The 25,293-nt window shown below is 38.5% G+C and overlaps 1 protein-coding gene across 1 annotated transcript in view; it reads right to left on the reverse strand.

The window, feature by feature from the left end:
- Window positions 1-25,293, reverse strand: part of LOC107554595 (otogelin-like) — a 37,991-nt gene that overhangs the window by 4,510 nt on the left and 8,188 nt on the right. The window contains exons 7-43 of the mRNA XM_016237157.1: window positions 25,113-25,234; window positions 24,089-24,297; window positions 23,226-23,356; window positions 22,404-22,510; window positions 22,111-22,220; window positions 20,964-21,089; window positions 20,760-20,868; window positions 20,603-20,649; window positions 20,113-20,258; window positions 19,001-19,133; window positions 17,815-17,992; window positions 17,590-17,714; window positions 17,050-17,262; window positions 16,244-16,409; window positions 15,231-15,305; window positions 15,006-15,049; window positions 14,701-14,866; window positions 8,407-8,514; window positions 7,927-8,065; window positions 7,699-7,833; window positions 7,245-7,388; window positions 6,985-7,104; window positions 6,312-6,428; window positions 6,038-6,194; window positions 5,806-5,832; window positions 3,705-5,773; window positions 3,352-3,529; window positions 3,099-3,247; window positions 2,921-3,010; window positions 2,568-2,754; window positions 2,220-2,440; window positions 1,983-2,121; window positions 1,683-1,850; window positions 1,294-1,395; window positions 908-1,006; window positions 644-684; window positions 64-139 (exon numbers count right to left, since the gene is read on the reverse strand). Coding sequence (XP_016092643.1) covers window positions 64-139; window positions 644-684; window positions 908-1,006; window positions 1,294-1,395; window positions 1,683-1,850; window positions 1,983-2,121; window positions 2,220-2,440; window positions 2,568-2,754; window positions 2,921-3,010; window positions 3,099-3,247; window positions 3,352-3,529; window positions 3,705-5,773; window positions 5,806-5,832; window positions 6,038-6,194; window positions 6,312-6,428; window positions 6,985-7,104; window positions 7,245-7,388; window positions 7,699-7,833; window positions 7,927-8,065; window positions 8,407-8,514; window positions 14,701-14,866; window positions 15,006-15,049; window positions 15,231-15,305; window positions 16,244-16,409; window positions 17,050-17,262; window positions 17,590-17,714; window positions 17,815-17,992; window positions 19,001-19,133; window positions 20,113-20,258; window positions 20,603-20,649; window positions 20,760-20,868; window positions 20,964-21,089; window positions 22,111-22,220; window positions 22,404-22,510; window positions 23,226-23,356; window positions 24,089-24,297; window positions 25,113-25,234 — 6,673 coding nt within the window. The remainder of the gene's footprint in view (window positions 1-63; window positions 140-643; window positions 685-907; window positions 1,007-1,293; window positions 1,396-1,682; window positions 1,851-1,982; window positions 2,122-2,219; window positions 2,441-2,567; window positions 2,755-2,920; window positions 3,011-3,098; window positions 3,248-3,351; window positions 3,530-3,704; window positions 5,774-5,805; window positions 5,833-6,037; window positions 6,195-6,311; window positions 6,429-6,984; window positions 7,105-7,244; window positions 7,389-7,698; window positions 7,834-7,926; window positions 8,066-8,406; window positions 8,515-14,700; window positions 14,867-15,005; window positions 15,050-15,230; window positions 15,306-16,243; window positions 16,410-17,049; window positions 17,263-17,589; window positions 17,715-17,814; window positions 17,993-19,000; window positions 19,134-20,112; window positions 20,259-20,602; window positions 20,650-20,759; window positions 20,869-20,963; window positions 21,090-22,110; window positions 22,221-22,403; window positions 22,511-23,225; window positions 23,357-24,088; window positions 24,298-25,112; window positions 25,235-25,293) is intronic.

The following is a 25,293-nucleotide window of genomic DNA, read 5'->3' on the forward strand; positions in this document are numbered from 1 at the left end:
TTTTTTTTTTTTTTTTTATGTATGTATTTTCAGAGCATTTTCGACAGACATGTGGGTTCTCACCACAAACGAATCGTTTGCAGGCACACCGGTTCTCTGGATCAGACAGAAATGCTCTGTCTAACTGCATACTTTCCCCCTACAACACAATACATCTGATATCAGATATGAACCAACCAGCCAAACAAGAGCCTGATCAGACACAAATGTGACCCTGGACCACAAAACCAGTCTTAAGTCGCTTGGGTATATTTGTAGCAATAGCCAAAAATACATTGTATGGGTCAAAATTTTTTTTTTTTTTTATGCCAAGAATCTTTAGTATATTAATTAAAGATCATGTTCCATGAAGATATTTTGTAAATGTCCTACTGTAAATATATTAAAACTTATTTTTTGATTAGTAATATGCAATGCTAAGAATTTATTTGAACAACTTTAAAGTCGATTTTCTCAGTATTTAGATTTTTTTGCACCCTCAGATTCCAGATATTCAAATAGTTGTATCTCGGCCAAATATTTTCCTATCCTAACAAACCATACATCAATGGAAAGCGTATTGATTCAGCTTTCAGCTGATATATAATGGAATGTACGCCAAAAATACATGGTCATTTGGATACAGTAATTTCTGGACACTCACCATAGCACATTTAGGACGAAGGTTTTTCTCACATGCACATTCTAAGAGAGAGAGGAGCTTTAGTCTTTTTCAGAAACGCACACTTAATACAGAATTGCATTCTGTTTCTTTAGCACACATTCACAGACACACACAAACACAGACAAGCAATACATAAACAGTACTGACACACCCTCACACTGATATCACTTGAACAATGACAATCTAATGCACAGTAAATACTTCTAAACTTAGACAACATAATTATTAGCTTGATGGTCTTACCACATGTATGTAATGGACAACACTGATCTTGAATCCTTGTGGAAACTACTGCCATGCCAACTGGACATGTGATGTCTAAGCATCGAGACGTCTCACATACTGCATACATATACACACACAACACAGTTACAATAACACTTCCCTGCTTCAACTAATGTGGTGTGTTGAAAATATATCATTTTGTGGAGCTTGAGGGCTGTCAGTTTTTATGTGACATTAGGCTACTTGTTCTCCTGTGGATAATGGTTGTTGTTCTATTTTTCTACTGTAACTGGCTTACTATAAGCTTTAGCTCACAATTTTCTCAACTGATTTTATTGGTTGTATTTACCACTAGGAATAAAAATGGTAAATGTCGGTATGTTTAATCATGTGTTTGTACTCACAGCAGTGATAAACTGGACAGCAGCACTCTGTGCTGTTTGTGTCCACAATCAACAGTTCTCCATCTTGACACACTGGAGCTGCCTCAGAACATTTGTCACACACTAACACAATAATAAACACACGCACACACACACACACAAATCAATTGTAACGATTGTGCTAAAGATTTACATTATACACATTAATGCAGTACATGCCTGTCAAAGGTTAGGTAGGCTGAAATCAAATAATGATTATAGGGTGGAAATTAGTTTTAAAGGAAGAATTTACTCAAACTGTTACCCACTATTTACTCACAGAACATGACTTATAAAGACTTGGAATGTAATGAACAAGTCAAAACGACTTTTATATAATAGCTCATATCTATTGTACAAGTCTTAAATGCATAGGGCAGAATAGGGCCGGTGTAATAGAGTTCCCTCTGGACACACACAGCCCTCTGAAAGGCCTGTGCATTGCTCTGGGACAAACTCAAACTCTTGGTTTGGGCAGGATGGGGCAGTGCAAGCAGGCAGACATGCTTGGTACTGCAGATTATCTGGGCACATGAATGCTACACAGGAAAACATACTACCATTAGAAAACACACCACACAAAACGCCAATGAATGGCATTTAACACCATATACAATTGCGGAAAGCATTGTTACTTAAAGCTGTGTTGGTATGCCTCGGTGACTACATACGGCAGAAATCAGAGCTCCTCCATTCCATGCAGATGTTGAATTTGTGGCAGGAAGCAGCATAAGCGGCCAAAGCAACACATGGATTATTCACATACTCCACATCTCTCACCCACATCTCACAGAACATTGCTGGTGGGACCTGCAGCACAAAAAAATAACATTCAGGAAATGTAGTGCATAATCACAGGTGTGGTTGCAGGTTTGGTATTAGTGGGATGGGCATGTTGTGTGCCGTACATAAGGATGGCAGATGGTGAAGGTACGGTTGCTCAGCATGCTCATGCACTGGGAGCAGTCGCCCGTGGTGCAGTTGACCTCCCTCCGTCTGCTGTGGCTGACGTAGCTGGTGGTGTTGGGAATCTGCCAGCTATCGATGAACACGGCCGGATCCTCTTGCTCAGACACAACTGTACCGTTAGACAGAGTCAGATCATTCAGAGGATTACCATCACAACTACCTGGACAGGGTGACAAAGAGAAAGATGAGAGAGGTGGAGAGTGAGGAAAATGAAGGAAGTAGATGGCATTAAAATATGACACGATCATTTTTACAAAACATATAATCTGTGGTTAATGGCTTCGTACCACACAAGCCCACTGTGGGCAGTCTGTTGTTATAGCTGTCCATCTCAATCACCATCAAGCCTGTAGTGTGGAACCACTGGATCTTCAGACCAGCTGGGCTTCGGATTAGATACATGTTTCCTGTGTCCAGAATCTCAAAACCAAACTTCTTAAAACGTGGCTTGGCGTACCTGGAGTTCACATATAGCTGGAAAAACAACCCATTGTATTTCTGAACCTCTTTCATTCATGTCAATCTGCCAGGCTGGAATAATAATAATTGTCCAGTTTTATTCAAACCTCTTTTTTTGTAATCTATTACCACTACAAAAGTGGCAGTTAATCCCAAGAATTGCAAACAGATGGATACTCACGCGTCTCTGCAGACGATTGATGAGCACTTCATTGGATTTGTGAGTAATGTTTAAAGCTGCCAGACACAAATGGGTAAAGTTCCACACAAGCTGGAATCAAATAGAATAGAATATATCACTTGAGTTGTGAGGCGCTATCCTGAAGTTAGGCAAAACAATGGAGTTGTGCATATCTTACAGTGTCATCTGGTCCAGAACACTCTTGCACCAAGATGCTAACAGTCTCATTGGGAAGCTGAGTCACCACATATAAAGCAGCTTTATAAATCGCAACACTTTTCCCATCAAATGTGATCAGATTAAGATCTGGAAACACTGAACAACGACCTACATGCCAAAATAAAATGTATATCTTAATAAACATTCAATAGTCTAACAAATGACAGACTAGAAAAGATCATAGTAATGTGTGTAATGCAGGTGTTCCTCACATGGACAGTCCCATCGTGGACAACACTTATCACCATTGACCAGCACAGCAAAGCCAAGCAGACCACAGTTTGGAGGTGTAGCATCATATGGGCAGCTCTGAGACTTATTGAAGAGGAGCAACTGGCCACTGACACAAATAAGCTTTGTACATTTATCCACTACCTCGGAATATGGAGACTACACACACACACACACACACACACACATTATTTAGTTTAGCATGTAATAACTGACTTTTGTTATACAAAATTTACAAAGTCTATACATATATATTTAACATGTGTTCATACCACCACACAAAAGTAAATAAAAACAACTAATACTATATAAAATTATTTTATAATTGACTTACGGTGCATACTCTGCTTGGCTCGAGAGCAGTAGTTTTTAAAACTGCATGTGTCTGGCTCGTCATCCAGTGCCCTGTTTCTATCGTGAAGGGAAGAGTGGTCATCACAGATGAACTCAGTGTTGTTTGGGCAGTGTCTGGAGCAGGTGCCATGGCTGTGACTGTAGTGTGTTCATCCACCAGAGGGCGCTCAGTAGAGGCACTTGCACTGGTTATGGGACTACTCTCAGTGACAGTAGAGGAAATAGGGGGCTGTGTTGAAATGGTAGTCTGGGTAACAACTGATGCCACACTAGGCACTGGAGTTGTTCCAGTTGATGATCGCAGTGTTGTGGTCGGACCAGATTCAGTGGTGTACTCTGTAAATCCAAAGGTGTATTCAGTGGTGTCAGGACTGTGTGTTGGAAGAGTGCTAGAAGCAGCAACAGGGATACTAGAAGTAGTTATATCTGTGGAAACAGTGGTCACTTTATCTGTATAAGTGGTTGCAGGTGTTGTCAATGTCGTTGCATTCCTAGTTGGAAGTGAAATGCTGGTTGTGGCCACAACCCATGGAGTTTCTCGCCGTGTGGTAGCCACAGCCACCCGTGAGGTCAAGACTGGTGTGACACGGGTTGTGAATTTTGGAATCATTGTCATTGAAGTCATTGAGGGAAAGGTGCTGGAGGTCTCATGGACCAGTGTTGACGTCTGGGTTGTCGCAGTGGTTGACAGCACAGCTCTATCTGTGTCAAGAGAAACCCTAGTTGTCTCGGTGATAGTATGTATACTCCAAGGTCTAGCTGTAGATGTTTGAGTGGTAGAAACAATCTCCTCAGCTGCAGTAGACGTTAGCAGAGGTTTCTCAGAAGTGATGGTTGTTTCTGTGGTTTTTGTTGGGGCTTCAGATACTGATGTTGCCATTGTAAGTATGGATGGTGAAGCTGGAGAAATCTCAGGCAGTTCAGATGTGGTGGTCATAGTTGTCATAGAATAAGGAGGATGAACTGGTGATGTGCTGACTTTGTCTGAAAGGAGAGCAGTGGTGGAAACTAAACTCCAGTGAGACTCTGTAGAGCTCAGCATAGTAGAAGCTGAGACAACTCTAGAAGTTGTTTTGTCAACGGGTGACACATGTGATGTAAGCAGTGTTGATGTTTCTTCTGTAGGTGCTGAGGTGAATGGCATGGTGGTGTAGGTGGTAAGTGGTGTCTTTGCTGTCCTGGCACTGGTTTGGGTTGTTTCTGGTGATAGAGTTGATGTGGTTTGGATCACTCTCCAATCTGTCTGCAATGTTCCATCAGTTGTTGGAACATCAGGATAAGGATATATAATAGATGTTGGCTGATAGGTTGTTTTTGCTGTAGTTTCTGTTGGCACAAATGCAGCTTGAGAGGACACTGTGGTGATGAAGGTTGTTGTAGCAGCTGTGGAAACAGACACTGTTGTTTTTGAAGTTTTGGGTTGCTCTGAGGTTGTTGTTGAAGGAATAAGTGGCGTTTGAACTGAAGGTGGTGTTGGAAAAGCAGAACTTGTGGATTTTACTGTAATGTGAGTGGTTGATGCTTCAATATCTGTAGGGGAAGTGGAAATGGTAGTGATGTCCAAAGGCTTCTGGGTTTCAGAGGTGCTCCCAGGGGTCTTCACAGTGTGTAAAGATGACGGAAAGGTCCATTTTTCTGTGGTGACAGAGGTACTCAATTCTAACATAGGTGTTGTGGTCGATGATGAGGTGGACTTTGTCATGCTGATGGTTTCAACAGGAAACTGTGTGCTGCCACTTGAAGTCACAGAGGGCATTGTGGTCTTTTCAGTAGGTATAAAGGCCTCAGAGACTCTGGGGTTCTCAGTACTATAGGTGAGAGGAGATGACACTTTGACTGTTGGGGAAGTGGCTTCTGTGGAGCTTATGCTGGTTGAGACTGGAAGCACAGGTAGAGTGCTTACTCTGATCGGCTCTTTACTTGAGGTAGACGACAGAGTAGGACTAAAAGTAGATGGTGAGGGGATAGTTGTGGTACGTGTGAAAAGTGTCAAAGACTCTGTTGGCTTGCTTGTTGTAGAGGTGCCTGAGAGAGTTTCTGAGATAGACATTATCATTATCATTAAAAAACTACAGATGTACCTTTGTTGTAGTATTCACAGTCATAAGCTGTAAGAAGAAGCATATTGTATTGCTCATTACACAGTACCATGTGATGAAAAACGGTAATATAGATCGCTCAGTTCCTTCTTCCTCCGTACTATCATTGTCTTTTAGAAGAATGTGTATTCACCAACACCGTTATATATTCAGTTATTGGTTATTATTACAACGATTGACTCTAGTAATATGACTGGGCTGAGGCGACACTCACGGCAGACAGAGGGGGAGCGCCAATCAATGGTGACGCCCTTTTGGCAGCAGCGGTGAGCATATGCTGCAACACTCGTGCAGAAACACTCACAGTCTCCTCCACGGTTGCAGCCACAGGTGTCGACCAGGCAGTTCATATAGAACCATGTGACATCTACCTACAGAGCATCAAACACCTTTAAACACAGAAACCCTCTCTCACTCACATGTACATTTTAACTCATTTTAATGTGAATGTGAGCATTAATGTCTGCTGGTATTTGGGATCAGCTTACCACAGGGTGGCAGACTTGGAACACTTCACTGAGCAAAATCCCACACTGTCTTTTTGCAAAGGGCTCTCGAAGAGGATTCAGATTGCAGGGGTGCCTTATATCAGGACTGTTCACACACTGATGGGACATGCACACAAACAGACACAGTCAGTGTAAATAGTTTGATTAGAGTGTTTGATTTGTAGCTACTGCCAGATCTGAGACATTCTGAAGGGCAAAAACACACGTTTAGTCATCTAACAAAGGGAGTTAGATAAAAGTGTGCATTCGTGTTTTGCATACACTACTGGTCAAAAGTTTGGAATAATTAGGATTTTTTGAAAGAATTATCGTATGCTCACCAAGGCTGTAAACAGTAACAGTAATGAAATACAATATTACAATTTAAAGCAACTCCTTTCTATTTGAAGCCATCAAAGATATAAATTACATTTTAAAATATATTAAAATAGAAAACAGTTATTTTAAATTACAGTAATTTGGCTGGGATATAAATGTAAATTTCATAATATTACTGTTGTTACTGTATTTGAAGTGCATTACATTATTATTTTGATCAAATAAATGCAGCCTTGGTAAGCATAAGAGTCTTCTTCCAAAAACCTTCAAAAATCCCAATTTATTCCAAAAACGTTTGACCGGTAGTGTATGTGTGTTTATCTGTTTGCCATGCCTCTGCTGCTGTCCAGCTGTTGCCAAACTCCTGTGGTGTTGACGAGTCAATGTTCTCTGGTGTTCTCATCTCATTCGCTGTCTTCTGATCAAAGTTCCCACAAAGACCAGTAAGCTTGCCCTAAAAATAGCATAAACACACAAATACACACTTGTAAGGAAATCAAAATTGATCTGCAAATGATTGATCTGCAAAACTTTGTTTACACTTACTGCAGAGTCAGGAATCAGTTTCACCTTCTTTGTGTGTGTGTTTTTTACCTGCCAGCGTGGTCCAGCTTGTATATGTACAGTGGTTTTTCTGTCCCACAGCACTGTGAGGTCTTCCCCAAGCAGATGCACAATGGTGTAGTATCCTGCTTGCCAGATATATACTCTCTGCCTCTCGATCACACTGGATGGGTTCTGCATGTGAAACATATCCGCCAATCATTATCAACCATTGTTAACGTACCTCAGTCGTTTCACAGCAAATCAATGTTTCAAGAAACATAAGACTACAGACGCAACACCATCTGATTTCAGCACTACGACACATTATGACCAACACTATGATGAATTAAAAATATATTCCGCCAAAGTATATTCACTCCTACCCAGGGGCGTACAGGAATGAGCTGAATATGGCTGGGGCACATTATATTTAATAGGTGACAACTAATTTTAATTATAGTTTTTATAATGTTTTATACAGAAAAGAGAATAGCTCACTCACAGGTTTCCCGGTGTCATCATCAAACACAATGAAGGAGCGTCCCAAGGAGATGAGGAGAGATTTCCTGCAGATCACGCCACTCTCAAAGCAGTCAACATTCTCTGCTGTGACAGTCATCATTGAATCTAATGAGCTCTAACACACAGGAGCACACATTAGTAGTCAACAACAATAATACATTTTTCTAGAATGAGTTATGAATACCTGGATCTGTTGCTAAAAGCTCACCTTGACCAAATACACCTTGCATGCACCAATATAATCAAACAGGAACCCATCAAATGTTCTGTAGTGTCGATCTCCATAAGCCGTGCACATTGACGGACATGGGCGGAACTCACACTGAAACGTGCCGTGCTGACACACACTGCAAAATAATAACATTCAGAGAAAGTTTCACTGCACATTTTCTCTCTTTCCTTTTCCCTAGGAGATGCTAAGTGAATATGTTTGTGATGAGTGTCATTGACATTTTGTGTCTCTACCAAATTTGCTATTTGATTTATTTAATATAAAAAATTGGGAAATTTACAGTTACACAAGTTTTCCTCATATTCATAATTTAAAACAATGAAGTACCAAAATTCAAGTGACCACATAATCTTTCATATAACATTTCTTGTAGTATATAAAATGTAGTATAGCAAAATGACTGGTGTAAAAACACAAAGAAATTAATGCACAGAATATGAGTTAATGTAATCTCACCACTGATGGCAGGGGGACGATACTCTGTCTCCTGGATAATATTCTTTCCCTTTCCACAAGCACGGACATGCATGTGGCTCGAAACATTCGTCACCATGTTCGAGGAGCCTGAAATACACACGTGCACACAGTGTATCACGCCTGTGAACATACTGAAACAGCACACAGGATGCACGTTTGAGTTTAATTATGCATGTAAGTATGCCATGCAAGCATGATGCAAGATCTCTGAAGATTCTGCATGAGACAAGAATATTTGGAAGGGTAGAGGGATGAAAGAAAAATCTGACTGGTGACATGAGAAAAGCAGCCTATTCTCATTCTCACAGATCCAAAGAGTTTCTCTCTCTCTCTCTCTCTCTGATAAAGATCTTGTAATATTGCGGTGAATCATTTCCATTGGCCTGAGGGTCTCTGAGAGTTCCCAGCACACTGTCCGTTAGAACTGAGTAAACTTACACCCCAGATAGACAGGCGTTAACAGCTTTCTTTATCCCTCAGCCAGAACGCTGGATCACTTACTGCCATCAAAGAATGTGTGATCACCTGCTCCTGTTCTGCATGCATTAATTAAGAGATAAAGAGATGGATCCATAACTAAACAATCACAAACTCCATTGCTCACCAATTATCGTCATGCACCGGTGATGCTGTTCTCTCTCTGTACAAAGCAGACTTGAGAAAATAAAACCATGACTCAAACAAAAACTCTGAGGGGTGAAATTACAAAAAAATACTGAAAAGGAGGTTTTGTGTGCATAATTACAATAAATGTTTTCAAATGACTAATTAAAAAAATTTAAAAAGCCATTGCGAGATGAGTAAACTGAAATGCCTTATGTTGGATTGAGTACTGATGAGGTAGAATTTCATGAATATGAGTGGCTGTCATTAACACAACATTAACTGTCAACTTCTCTTTATTCTACTAGAATAAAAATTGGACAGAAAATGAGCTGAAGAAGTGATTAAATTGTTCATTACTGAGTATTCTGAACACAAACAGTCATTTTGTCACATTAAGGATAAGTCCATCAAATATGAATCATGGATTTTAGGGCAGACAATATTTACAGTTTGCACGTTCGATGCACACACAGCCGAGGTTCCTGGTTCCTTTTAATCTGTAAAACTGCAGCAAATAGATGAATTAATTTGGTTTTTCTGGATGAGGGATTAAGGGTGGCATATGTATATCCTAGCCAAAGGCTAATTTAGATGTTGATATGAGGGTCTATACTGTATGTGTGTACATCCTTACACAAACCGAGACCTCTCAAGCAACACAAACTAGTGCATGCTGATACAGAATGTATTATCATACAAACCCTACAAACACACAAACTTCCTCCAAGCACACCACTGACTGAATACTTGTCATACTCTGATATATTGAATACCATTAAATGTTGTTCAACTTGTATGATTTTGCTGAGAATAGCAAATATGTTCACTCCTTTAAATTATACCTTTTCATTGTAAACAACTTATTAAAAAATACATTCATTGATTAAAACAGACTACAAAATCTTTCTATGAACTGAAAACAAAAACTCAAAAATGGCAAAGCACATAATTTAGTTCAAACAAGTTCAAAGTCAAAACTGGAAGTGCATTGATTAAAATGAAAGCACAATCTCTGGGTGAAAAATCTGTGAGTACCATTACCACTGAAAAGCTTCAGTGAGTAAAACACTATGTATAGTTATCTAGAGACTCAACTGTGGCATCATTTTCTCTGTGGAAGCTCTGATCTCAGACCCAGTCAGATGCATTACACTTGAGAAGAAGTAGAGGTCACCTGCATTGATCCCTGACCTTAACCCTTAACCCCAAACCTGACCCTAACCATAAGAGAGAGGAAACAATTGATTAGAAAACATCTGTATTCATACGAGCTAAAGGTCTTCAGAAGAGCACTGAAACATAAAGATGCCTTTCTTTTCATCTTGACAAATTAAAATGTGCTGATTTTGAAGTATGGACTACAGGAATGCCTTTAAGCAGCTTATCAGCTATTTGATACAGCTGTGCACCTGTATACATAAATAAGCATTGCTAACATTAACCACATTGCTTGGGGGAGGAGGAGGGGGTAATTACTCTCTCTCTCGTTAGTGCAGGAATTCTAATGTGAGAACTTTAGTACAAGACTACAAAGTAGAAGCATACCTGAGAGATGTGACGATGTATAAATACTAGAAAGAAAAAAATCCTATCTTAAATAATTAGTGGACTAATTTTCAGGGCATGAACAGGTGCACTGAGGAATTCAACCTGCTTGTATGGTCTAGCTCATGTATCAAACACAGCTAGCTCACACACATTATATTGTTGATAGTGAGACACTGCACTCTGAATAAGACGGGCTCTGACGGTGTATGTACAGTGGGTATAGAAAAGAATTACCCCTTTTAAAGTAATCACATTTTGTTGCTTTGCAGCCTGAAATGAAGACGGACATGAATTTTGTTTTATCCAGCTGTATTTACTCAGTGCAACTTATAACATCCAAGTGAAAGATATAACATCATCACATTAGAAAAAAATAAAAATAATAATTTTTTAAAAGTTGGAAAAAGGGTCACCATCTTGTGTCATTATTTAGTTGAACCATTTTTGCTTTAATTACAGCCTTTAGTCTGTTGGGATATGTCTCTGTCTCTACTAACTTTGCACATCTAGACTTTGCAATATTTGCTCACTCTTCTTTGCAGAACTGCTCAAGTTCAGTTCAATTTGATGGTGAGTGTTTGTGGACTGCAGTCTTCAAGTCATTCCACAGATTTTCAGTGGGGTTTAAGTCTGGGCTCTGATTAGGCCATGCAAGGACATTCAGCTTTTTCTCCTTCAACCACTGTGTGCTCAGTTTTGCTGTGTGCTTTGGGTCATTGTCATGTTGGAAGGTAAACCTTCTTCCCTTGACAACTTTTTGGCAGAGGGCAGCAGATTTTCCTCAAGAATTTGACAGTATTTTGCCCCATCCATTTTTCCTTTTATCCTGACAAGTGCTCCAGTCCCTGCTGCAGAGAAACACCCTCATAACAGGACATTACCCCCTCCATGCTTTACTGTAGGAATGCTGTTATTTGGATGGTGAGCTGTATTGAATTTCCACCAGACATATCGTTTGGTGTTGAGGCCAAATAATTCAATTTTAATCTGCCTCAGAATCTTCAAGGTGCATTTTTGCAAAGCTCAGTCGTGACTTGTGACTGTATGTGGCCTTTCTTGAGGAGTGTTTTTTTTCTTGCAACCTTCCCATACAAGCCTCATCTATGGAAAATTTGTGATGTTGTCACATGCACACAATGACCACTCTTTGTCATAAATTTCTGCAGCCGCTTCAGAGTTGCTGTAGGCCTCTTGGTCGCCTCTCTGACCAGTTTCCTCCTGGCTCTTTCATCCAGTTTAGAGCGACGTCCTGATCCAGGGAGAGTCTGTGTTTTACCAAATACCTTCCACTTCTTAATAATAGACTTCACTGTGCTTCTAGGCAGTGATAAAGCCTTTGAAATTTTTTGTATCCATCTCCTGACTTGTGCCTGTCCACAACTTTATCCCGGAGATCTTTTGACAGTGCCTTGCCACCCATAGTTGAGTGTTTACTTCAGTTGCACTACCAAGGACTGAAATGCTCCAGGAAAGCTCTTTTCATGCTGAGCTGATCAAAATGGCCACAGCTGATCACAGTTGAAAGTCAAATGGCTTTTTGTGTGCCATTGAGAAGGCGATTAGCTACACCTGAGTTTACAAGTAATTTTTAGTAGTGGGGTGATCATTTTTCCAACTCAGTGAATCTGGTTGTTTATTTATTTATTTATTTTTATGACATGATGGTGTTGTATCTTTCACTTGGATGTTATAAGTTGCACTGAGTAAATACAGCAAAAAACAAAAACTGTGTCCGTCTTCATTTCAGGCTGCAAAGCAACAAAATGTAATTATTTTAAAGGGGGGTGATTCTTTTCTATACCCACTGTGTCTGTGTGTAAAAGAGTATGGCTGCTGTGCTGGAAAGTCCCTGTAAAAGGTCTAGAGCATCAGAAGACTCATGACAATGTTCCAGAGGCAAGCAATCAAATACTTTACATTCTGCCTTTTATAGTCCACTCTAGGTGCTTTCAGATGTATTACAGTAGACTGACGATCAGTAATGGATTCCTTCCACATCTCTTTTTAGTATGAGCTAATCTTTGCTAAATTAGCTAAATATTTAATGTCTCACAGAAGTGACTTGAGGCACAGAGCAATAACTATGTATTATAGTTTTAAAACCTTGAAAACCCTTAATTTGTCCTTCATTTTAATGCACATTGTGGGTTTCTATTGGTAACTTACACCAATGTTTGACCAACACAAAAAATCTGTCCGCATGAGGTAACTTTTAGTCCAATCCAATCCTCCGTCTACACTGCAAAAAATTATTTTCTATTTTTGCCTTGTTTTCCCATAAAAATATCTAAACATTATTAAATCAAGGTACATTTACTTGAGATGCTAAATGACCAAATTCTTGATTTCTGATATATGAAAAATATGAAAATTAAGTGAGTTTACACTAAAAGCAAGGAAAAATGAAAAAATATATACCCCAATGACAATTCATAGAACATTTTGCTGCATCCTATATTCAACATCCTGCTACTACTATACCGCTCAACTGTAATGATGTTAGACCACACGTATGGCACATTTAATAACGTGGGAGTTTGTGTGCTTCTGTAAATCTGCACTACTTTGCTTGGAATGTCAATGGTCTGCATCTGCCAGTGAAATTTGTTTTATTATGTGGAGAAAACATTTGAATGGAATTTGATTAAGAATATTATGTGACCCATGAAAGCTAAAAATCCCAGTGTATGCATGTGTAATGGAAATGAGTAGTTCCTGACGCTGCTCAGGCGATTCCACCCACTAAGCTTAGCCATGGATCACTGCCCCATCACACGTAAATACACATACAGCCATTCACCTACTAAATCCTCTACATCACACACAAACATGGAAACAACTAACCTTTTAAATATATAAAAATAAAACTACCAATACAGATGAAGAATAAACATACTTTTCGATGTCTGTAAAAGTGCAAAATGCATTTGGGAGACATTGAATAGATACACCAAGATCAATCATATTAATACTCAGTAAAGCTCAAATTCTTGTAAAAACATCCAACTGAAGCAGAGACTTAAACAGCAGAGTAGTAAGTGGCACAATAGCAGTATCACTTGCAAAAAAGTACCATGATTGTCCCATGTTTTTTGGACATGCTATCATAATACCATGGCAAACTTTTACATGCCTTCACGATAAATTACATTAAAAACTCATATGTTTTTTTTTTAGTGATACAAAATTGTGAAAGGGCGTTCCTGTAGCGATACCAGTACAATATCTCACGGTTCTCAACCAATCAGATTTGAGAACCAGAACGAACTTTGTATAAATAAATATATGTGCAGGATTCAGTGCACACAAGTCCCACTAAAGCAAGGAATCTATTGCAGATACAGTACTTGTATCTTTCATTTAATGGGAAAAAAACTATGTTAATTGGAGGCTATAAAATTGTCATTTTGGGTCCTTTTTGACTGTTTATTTGACATGGTTGTTTTTAATCAATGTATTTTTGTCCTGCCTTGAAGCCCGTTTCCGTGTGATGATTGGGTAGGCTCTCAAATGGGCAAGACTTTGCAACAAACAGCCAGTAATTCAAACAATAAAAACAGTAATATTTGGAAATATTATGAAAATGTAAAGTAACTGTTTTCCATTTTAATATACTTTAAAATGTAATCTATTCCTCTGAGGGCAAAGCTGAATTTTCAGCAGTCATTACTCCAGTCTTCAGTGTCACATGATCCTTCAGAAATCATTGTAATATGCTGATATGCTGCTAGAAAAACATTTCTTATTTCTTATTGCTGAAAACAGTCATGCTGCTCTTTTTTTTTTTTGGAGAATGTGATACTTTTTTTCAGGATTCTTTGATGAATAGAACGTTTAAAAAAAACAGCATTAATTTGCTATAAATATCTTTTGTAACATATTACAAAAGTTTTACTGAAAATAATTTTACTGACCCTCAAACTTTTGAACTGGCAGCTTTTGAAATAAGTCTTTTGTAACGCATTCAGTTTAGCGTTTCTAATCGTGTCTCTTGCCTACTGCCATTTGTAAATATTGCAAAGCTCCAGATGCCACTGGTATATGAATATGGTCTACCACATTATGTTTCTGTAAGTGATAACAGACACTAAGAATGAAGACAACAAAGACCCCACTCACCCTGTGGGACAGACACAGCCAGGCATGCACGGCTCATGAGTGGAGCAGGTGAGGTTGAGCAAATACGACTCACAGGTCTGTTCACAGGCTAAACCTTTATTGGCCGAGTGGCTGTCTGCTCGGTTCCCACAGTCCTCATAAAACTGCCCTGGTGGGCACATGGTATCTGAGAGAGGAGAGAAGGAGAACATACACTGAACTCCAGCACTGTAGATATGCAAATTCAAACAAACTGCAAACACTACAGACATTCAAAGAGTTTCACATGGATAAATAACATCAAGATGCTGAAATACAACACTCACCAATAATTGAGCTCTGGGAAACAAGTTTTCCATCTTGGCAAATTCTGTTGAGGTAAAAAAAAGATTTTAATTTACGTGAGGCATAGAGTCTATTGTACTGGGCTGCTGTGATATATAGATAAAACATTATTTCTTTACAAAACACTAGTTGTAATTGGGAATGTGATATAATGGAGAGTTTGACAGTGTGGTGATGTTTAATATGAGTGAATAAGACAATCTTACTGTACACCTGATGATGTCATGACCACATCTCCAGGAAAATAGTCAGCACCAAGAAAACTACATGGACATTCACTCCTGTACCCAAAGAAATTTGACTCAGAATCAATATATTATGTCATATCCAAGGAGAAAAAAAATCGAACTCCTTTTTATTCTAGTAACACAATGTCCTAACCTAACACTGAAAGCCACAATGCTGTATAATACATCACAGTCAATCAAAAGACATTTAATGTTTAATGTACAGTGGTAAGGAGTGAGGATGACCATAGTCATGATTCAGCTCACGTGACCTATGAGACAATAAAATCTCTCTGAGCAGTTTAAGAGAATTGAACTAGTACAGTAGTTGGGTTAGAGGTGAGAGACTGCAGGCCACAGTGCAGCGGTTGAGTCTGTAGTAGAGTCTATCACGTCTTTGACTTTCTCTCAGCCTCTGCCAGTGTGAGTGCTGTAACTCTAGCACATGCTGAGTATGTGGCAGTGGGACACAGGACATTTAAGGGAAGTGAACCCATGTGAGGGTAAGGAGGCTAAAAGCGTTATACAACACCTGAGGTTGTCAGATCCATAACATTTTACAGCCTGCTTGAACGAGGACTGCAAATAACTTCACTCTCACACACACTAAATAACTCAATCTAGGTCAAAGCCACAGAGCTAGTGTTTAAATAATTAGAAGGGTGTTGATTTTGCATTAATTATTTTTTAATAAGTTAATTTCATAATCCTTGATTTAGATCAAGTTAAAGAAGCAAAACTGTCAGTGGATTACCTCTATTATGTGAATAAAATTATATAATATTATGTACATAACAGAAGTGAATAGAAAAAAGGTGGAGTTAAAGTACTGGATAAAAACAGAATATTCTGTCATTATTTAATCACCCTTATGTTGTTCCAAATCCAAAGAAGAATTCTAAAGCAGTTTGTAGTGACTACGTCTGCCAAGCTCCAAAAAAGCACTATAAAGCACCATAAATCAGTCCATGTGACTATTTTTTTACTTTTACCGTGGCACGCAGGTGTGTGTATGCATGTTGAAGTATGTTCCTTCCGGGCACACGCAACCCTCCTCACACTCATCTCCACACAGCTGAGGGAGAGACAGAAACAGGCAGCGACGCTGACATGACGACACACAGACTCCATACTCCATAGTAGATGGACACGTGATGGCTGCAGAAACATTCCAAACAGGCCACACGCATATAAATTCTAATCTCATACACAATAAAGATGTCAGTACACTAGTTGATTATCAAGGTATGTACTCAAAAGTCTGGGGTAAGTAAGGTTTCTGTTTCTTCTTGCTTTCTTTTTTTAAACAAATGTAAACTTTTTCAGCAATTGATCAAAAGTCACAGTAAAGATTTTTACATTGTTACAAAAGATTTCTATTTCAAATAGTTCCTGTTTTTTTTTTTTTACTTTGTATTCACCAAAAAAATCAAGAAATAAACTAATCACAATTTCCACAAAAAAGTATAATCAGTGTTGCCACCACTGTTTCTTGAGCATTAAATCAACATATTAGAATTATTTCTGAAGGATCATGTGACACTGAAGACTGGACAATTCAGCTTTGCCATCACAGGAATAAAAAAAAAAACATTTTAAAATACATTAAAATACAAAACTGTTATTTTTATATTTTAATAATATTTCACAATATTAGTTATTTCACAATATTTTGATCAAATAAATGCAAAACCTAGTGAGATGACACGATATGGCACTTCTTAAAAACATTTGAAAAAATCTTACTGACCCCAAACTTTGGAATGATAGTGAATACATGAGTAAGTGTTAGACTGACCACACTCAGGCAGGTGTGAGCGGAACTCAATGATGACACCATGTCTCCTGCAGGTGCGGGCATAGTGAGCGAGGATGGAGCAAAGGCACGGCGCTCCACATTTGCAGACATCTGCACGACACTGGAGCTGGAAACCCACTGGACTCACATACTCACGACAGGCAGAAAACACCTCTTGCATCAGCACATCACACTTCTCCACTGCATAAGCGGCTGAAATTACACAAACAGTCATTCAAGCCATACAGACAAAAAAAAAGAATAATTTAAAACAAAACCTAAAGTTTAAAAAGGCACTAGGTTTTGCATAATAAGGTGAACATTTCACCTGCTTGCTGGTGTGTGTCACAAGGGTCAAGCTGGGGTAATGACAGGCAGAAAACACCTCTTGCATCAGCACATCACACTTCTCCACTGCATAAGCGGCTGAAATTACACAAACAGTCATTCAAGCCATACAGACAAAAAAAATAAAAATTTAAAACAAAACCTAAAGTTTAAAAAGGCGCTAGGTTTTGCATAATAAGGTGAACATTTCACCTGCTTGCTGGTGTGTGTCACAAGGGTCAAGCTGGGGTAAGATGGGCCGCGGTACGCATGCTGAAGACACACGCCATGCATTTCCAAACAAGTATGGTGTGCTTTCAATCATGCCAGAGGGTGCACTAAAGTAACACATCAAAAACGAAAAGTTGGATAATAAGTTGAATATGAGTAAAAACAGATAACAGGGAGAAAGAAAGCAGGAAGTAAAGTGAAACCCACAGGAAGTCATCCTGAATGTTGCCGTTAAAGGTTCCGCAGAGGCCCACAGTATCATCTCTCCACTGCTTCTCCAACTGCAGGTACAGCCTGAACTCCCTCCAGTTATACTGCAGCCGCAGACCCTGCGATGACTTCACCTGAACAAACATGGATGACAGCTCCTGGATCTGCAACACATCTGAGAAGACATCACCATATTAAACACATGAAGGACTATGAATAACAGATGCACATTTGAAACTTTTTGTGTATCGTTCCATATTTTGATTGTGTATAGTTCACCCAAAGATGAAAATTCTTTCGTCATTTATTCATCCTCATGTTGTTCCAAAACTTTAAGACTTTCTTTCTACTGCTAAACATAAAAGAACATATTCTGAAGAATGCTGGTAAATGAAACAATTTTGGTTACCACTGACTTTCATTGTATGGACAAAAAACAATAAGACATTTCTTAAAATATCTTCTTTATGTTCCACAAAAAAAAAGAAAGTCATACAGGTCTGGAACGACATGAGAGTGAGTAAATGATGACAACATTTTTGTGAACTACCCCTTAAAAAAGAGCTCTGCTTTAAAAGTAAAACACAAAACTAGGTATTATGGATGGACATCCGTGTGTTGGATATGAGTCTGTATGTAATCAGTATTGAATGCAGATTCAGTTGAGGAACACATTCAAGGTAATAGAACAAAACACAAAAATATACCATATTAATCTACTAGTATAAGAGTATGTGGCAGTACACTCTCAGAAGAAAAGATACAGAAGCTGTCACTGGGACAGTACCCATTCAAAAGGTACTAAATTGCACCTTTTAAGTACTAAAATGTACCATTCAGGTGCTAATGTGTACCTGTAAGTTACTAATATGCACCCTATAGGGATAAATAAGGCAAAAAGGTGTACCTGTTGAAAAGGTGCTGCCCCAGTGACAGCAATTGTACCTTTTTTTCTAAAAGTATAGTGTACCATGGTAAAGGGGTGGCATCACATGTTAATATTAAGGCATTTTTAAATATACCATGGTACTAAAATTCATGTACCTTGGTATTTAAATGGTCCAAGGTGCTTTCAACAATTTCAAAGTCTAAAAACCCATGGTAGTACTTTTTGGTTCATTTTCAATTGTTATAGTACATTTCCAAGCCAACATCTCATTCCAGATCAGCTGTAGTACATTACCATCTGAATACGGCAGTGAGATCCTGAACTGGCTGGCCAGAAAAACCTCTCCACTATGGCTCATTGTGATCTCAGTATGTGGATCCTCATCAACCATCAGGTTGACTGACTGAATACAAGCACCATCCAGATTCTGCAGACATAACAAAGCAGAACAAAATCAGAGAGTCAGAACGTCCCATACCAGCACACATAATATCAGCAGCTATAGAACTACTGCATGGAACACAATGGATGAATGTCTGCACAGGGACACAGACTTATCTGTTCATCTGATTCAATTTTGACTAATTCAGTAATCATGTCGTTTAGGAATTAAGCATTTATGCTTGTGAAAGTGTTACTGAGAGCTGTTCACAGGAGATAAACCACTCGGTCTCTGAATTGTTCCATTCAAGGAAATGATGGACGCTACCAACAGGTGCCTATGTGAGGATCTTTCACCAATCGCTTTACTGAAATACATCTCTCACTCTCTCTTCTCTCTCTCTCTCTATCAGCAACTACAAAGTCTCTGTCTGGTTCTGTCATTCAGAGGCTCAGATAAGCAGAATAGCTTGTTCAGAGTCCAGCCAGTGACACTATACACCAGACTGATCTCTGTGTGTTGAGTTTTAGCATCAGCAGGTCTGGGCTCCAGGAAAGGAAGGCTTTGAGGGAGAGAATCTCTTCATGTTTTGTATCGTTTCATGTTTTATCTGTCAAAGCTAAGCAGGGTCTAATCACGGTACAAGCGCATCTAGGACTTGGTTTCATCTCAACCCAAAAAAATTTACTTTAGCCAAAAGAAAGGCTGTGCAATTATTTGTGCCTAATCTAGAGATTAATTTAACTAAAATACTAATAAGTCTAGCTACTCTAACTGCTAATAAGCCAATAGCTTGACTAATCACACAAATCTAGAAGCTGCAATCTTAAGTCTGTCTACTGAAGCTGTGTTCCAGCTCCCAGATTACTCCAGATTTTAGATCACTACACTAGAGCGATTCTGGAACGTGACGAATAAAGCTTTGGCATGCTACATCTGGCATGCCTTAAGTCTTTTCTCTGTTGTGTGCTAATACTCAAGGTTTGTGTTGGTGCGGATGGCATGAAAGTGCACAGGGACTTACGGCTCCACAGGGTGCATTCTGAATGGTCACAGTGAACTTGCCCGAATTTCTGCTCTTGGCTAAAACGTACTGGCACGTAGCAGGAAATGTATAAATGCGGCCATCAAACGACTGGAAGAACATATCTCCTGTCACAGAGCACTCCCCTGTAGAAAACAAAAAGAGTACATCCCTGTCCAAAAGTTTGGGGTCTGAAAGATTTTTTAATCTTCTTAAAAATACAATAAAAACTGTAATATTACAGTACAATATTACAGTACAGTTTAATATTCATTAAATTACAAGCACTATATGAGGACTGGAGAATTTGATTTGTTATGTTTGACTAAATAAATTAAATCTATGCAATCAAAAGATAATAAAATTGAAATAAGATACAGTTGGTATCAGTGAAATGTGGTTTAGAAGGAGGAGAATGAATGAAATGTGGAAACAATTAAAATAGGCATCATGTAAATATGAAAAAAGGTAAATAAAAACAGATAAACACCTGGACAGCTATGCTCAGTGCAGTTCCATATGCCCCCAACACATGTGCTGAGACAAGAACAAAAATATATGCATACATTCAGTACCACCCAAACACAGGTTTCAATGCTTCTTCATTCAACCAAGTATGCAGTGCATAAGATAATATAGTGTCTGACCAGTTGTTGCAGTCTTCTTGTATGACAAGTCCGGAGGGGTACAGCATGCCGTGGTGCTCACAGGGACACTCTGATGCCTTAACACACACCCCATTCTCGTAGATCAAATCTAGAGAAAGCAAAATTATTTCATTATCTTTAAACATTCACAAATGAACACACATATAAAGCTTGTGATTAGTTCATTTAGTATTATGTTACTACCATCAGGGCAGTAGCAGCCATCCAAACACTGCAGCTTGCTGTCTATACACATGTGTTCGATCTTGCAGTGCATGGGACAGCAGGTAATACACTCTCTGAAAAGGAGCTCACCGGGGCAATCTACACCTACAGCCAAGAACAACAGATACTCTCACAATATGCATCTCACAGCAAAAAAATAAAAAAATCTAACACTTAAATGGCCAAACTGCAAAAGCACTTAAATATCTGACAATGATAAATTGTACAACTTGAATATCTGCAGGAAAAAATAAAGTAATAAGGCACTCGAGAATACTCGAGTGTGTTACAGTGATTTTACATCTTAGTTTCATGCCTAATAGCTGTGGCAAAATTACTGTAATGCATGACCTTATTGCTTTTACAAAATGCAGGCAATAGCAATATTTCAATAAATTGTTACCAATATTCCATGAACTGTAATTTTTTTTTATTTACACCACTTTTCAAAAGTTTGAATGAGTAAGTTTTTTTTAAAGAAAGAAATTAATACTTTTATTTGTAAGGACATATAAATTGATTGTGACAGTAAAGATGTTTATTATTATTACAAAACATTTCTATTTCAAATAAATGATGTTCTTTTGAACTTTCTATTCATTAAAGGATAGTGAAAGAAAAAAATATATTAGGCAGCACAACTGTTTCAACATTTATAATAATAATAAATGTTACTTGAGCACAAATTTCTACTGGTAGAAATTTCAGCTTTGCCATCACAGGAATGAATTACAATATAAAAAATATATTAATGTATTATTAATATCAAATTATTAAATTATAAATATATTCATGTGAGATACTCAAATTATTTTTTTTTAATCTTCCCGACCACAAATTATTGAACCATAGTTTAGAATAAACAATTCTCACACCAGAATAACCAATTCTTTGTGCAAACAATTCTTACACTGATTTTTCACTAAGGTCAACTTTAGATTGTTTAAAGTTGTCAAATGATGCAGCAACCTGCACATAAATACAGGTTTAGTCATTCAGAAAAACATCTGACTTTAGAATTTAGAATTAAGAAATATATGTTTTACAATATTACCAGTACATTTATACAACTATACAAAATATACTCAAATATCACAAACAATTGTGTATTTGCAATGTAACCTACTGCAAACAGGAAAGTGTGCTCTCCAGTTATGCAGCGCATGTCCAGCATGGGCACATGCTCTGGCATACTCTGTGAAAACCTGGCACACGACATCACCATTGGGACCAGACCTGCACCAGGTGAATAAATTATATGCACACAAGAGTAATATGGTGCAATAACATCAACAGCATAAGTATGTTTAGGATAACACTTTGGAAAGTAATGTCAGTAGCTATGCAATGTACAGGTAGGTTTATAGCTTTCCAGTCGGTGTGGTAATGTCAGTAGCTCAGTGTTGTGTCAGTACTTACAGGCAGAGGTCATTGGAGCAACTGGCCATGTATGAATTTGGACTGACAAATTCATGGCAAGACTGGAACGGTTCCTTCAGTAGGGTGGCACAAACTTCCTCCACTTTCTGCAGTGAAGAACCAGAGTCCTTATTCACCAGGTGTATAATGGGTGTAGACGTGAATATGAGTCAGGTTGGTCTGAGACAAGAATATACAGCATGTGTGTGTGTGTGTGTGTGTGTGTGTGCGTTTTTGTGACAAATGAGAACATAAATTTGTATAATGACAAAGGTATGACATAGGTATTACAAGGAGAAGGTGACTTTCAGGACATTACCCCATGTCCCCACTTTTCAAAATGCTTATAAATCACACAGAGTGGAGTGTATTGAAAATCTGAAATAGCACAAAGTTTCCTGTGAGGGGTAGGTTTAGGGGTAGGGTTGGTGTAGGGCAATTGAATATATGGTCTGTGCCGCCTATGGGATGTCCCCACTTTTCACAAAAACAAACCTGTGTGTGTGTGTGTGGGTTTTTGTGACAAATGAGAACATAAATTTGTATAATGACAAAGGTATGACATAGGTATTACAAGGAGAAGGTGACTTTCAGGACATTACCCCATGTCCCCACTTTTCACAAAAGGAAACCTGTGTGTGTGTGTGTGGGTTTTTGTGACAAATGAGAACATAAATTTGTATAATGACAAAGGTATGACATAGGTATTACAAGGAGAAGGTGACTTTCAGGACATTACCCCATGTCCCCACTTTTCACAAAAGGAAACCTGTGTGTGTGTGTGTGTGTGTGTGTGTGTGTGCGTGCGTGTGAGTGCAGTACCAATAAGACACGAGGATCCTGCGTGGCACATGGTGAGGGGTAAAGAGAGGGAACAACAGGACATCCACCCAGCTGTGGCTCCTCCTCTGCCCAGCTGTTTCCAAACATAGCCAAATCCTGTGTGAAAACACCTGTAGAAAATAGCGATAAATGCATTTGAGTGATGCATAATGTGTTTATGTGCTTTTACAATCAACATCAAGATTTTAAAATGTACACTGAAAAAAATGGTGTAAAAACAATTTTCACAGAAATTGCTAGAGCATTTCACAATTACAAAGCAAAAGACATTAACACACTGAACTAAATGTGAAATTTTGAAGTAGAAAAACAAAACTGGAATAGTATTTTCTTGTAAAACATATTTCAATAATCTTTGTTTTATTTTTATTTTGTTTTAACTTTGGAAAAACACTGATCCTGTGGTGTGACAAATGCTTTTTTTTAAGTAAAAACCATTCTCAAAAACTGTATACATAATAATTATGAAAGAATATATAATTATGCATATCATTTTTAATAGCTTTAGATGCAGTAGTTGTGTTTCACCACAGTTGACATTCCAACTTCCTATAATTTTCATGTCAGCTACCCTAAGCTTCATCAGCACATTGTCTGAGTTGAAGCAAATTATGTGAAAGAGTAAATAACAAATTTTTTAATAAACAAAATGTTCTGTACTAACTGTACAATCACTGTCATTTCAAATTTCTTACTGTTCAAATAATTTACTATTTTTCTATAATGCCAAATAAAATCTACAATTTCTAATCTTGATTTAATCTTGCTGATGTTGTCCCTTTCCATCATACAGTTTTTTTTTTTCAAATGCCACAATCTGTTACAAATTGAGTAAAACTTGCCATAGCTGGTCTTCAAGTCATCCTGAGTGTCAGCATTGAAATTGCCACATAGTCCACAGGTGTGTCCTACAAACTCAGGACTCATCTTGATGTACACAGAGCCAGTGAGACCCTGCCAGGCCAGCGTGAAACCCTGTGGCTGAGACACTACAATGTAGTCAGAGATTCGCTCCAGCTCAACATCATGGATGTGATGGGGCAGCTGTACACTACAGAGAGAGGATGTTTAGTTAGAACTACACTCACACATAAATCATTGAACAGATTCTTTAAAAGAATGACTGAGATAGCGTGCAGGTCAGGTTGAGGTTAAAGGCACAATATGTAATTTTCGCTGCTAGAGGGCGCGTATTCAAAATAAACAAAGAGACAAAGGTGTAGTTTAATGTGTGGAATCATGGGAGTTGTCGTCTTCATCCTCACAGCCGATGCAATCCGACGGGACTCGGGCAGAAATCATGTTCATGGATGAGCTAATGATTTATTAACGTAGTAGAATGAAGCAGGGTGAGGCTGAAAGCCGTCGAAGTGAAACGAGCCGCTGAACGAGTGTGACACACGGCTCGAAAGCAGCTGAGCTTTTATTATGCCACACAGTCGACTGCTTCCTCTCCTTCCTGTTGTGCGTATGTGGGGAAAAAAGCAGTTTTATCATACTAGATACATTTGAAAGTTCTGTTATAATGCTACTCTGTGCGGTCGTCACCGGTCTATTAAAACACACAACATATTAAAGCGTCTTTGGTGTTTCCATGTTTTCTACAAAACAAAACCGGAAGTCGAGGGGTTATGACGTCATTGGCAGGCGACACAATGACACTATGGACACTAGTCACATGTCACTAGTTAAAATTGCTTATTTCTCTGGATTTAAACATTCTTTGAAACATTTGGGATAATGTAAGTACACAAGTCAGCAAAATATATAACACTGTTCTAGTGGTTTTTGGATATTTTAATCAAAAATCTTACATATTGTGCCTTTAAGTGACAGAGGCTATGGTTGAATGTGAATGTTCATTACCTTTGACCCTTGAAAGTAACACTGAAGTTCTGTAACCTAATCTCCCCCTCCCACGGCAGGAAGAGGCTGATTGAACGAGCGCAGGAGTATGGGAAAGAACTGCATTCTGGGTCATTATGCACCTGCAGATAAATAATTAGCAATTAAGCATGATATAAGAATCTTTCCATATTAAGAAGTG

Source organism: Sinocyclocheilus grahami, unplaced genomic scaffold (assembly GCF_001515645.1).
Source record: "Sinocyclocheilus grahami isolate Dianchi unplaced genomic scaffold, SAMN03320097.WGS_v1.1 scaffold508.1, whole genome shotgun sequence".
Lineage (NCBI taxonomy): Eukaryota > Metazoa > Chordata > Actinopteri > Cypriniformes > Cyprinidae > Sinocyclocheilus > Sinocyclocheilus grahami.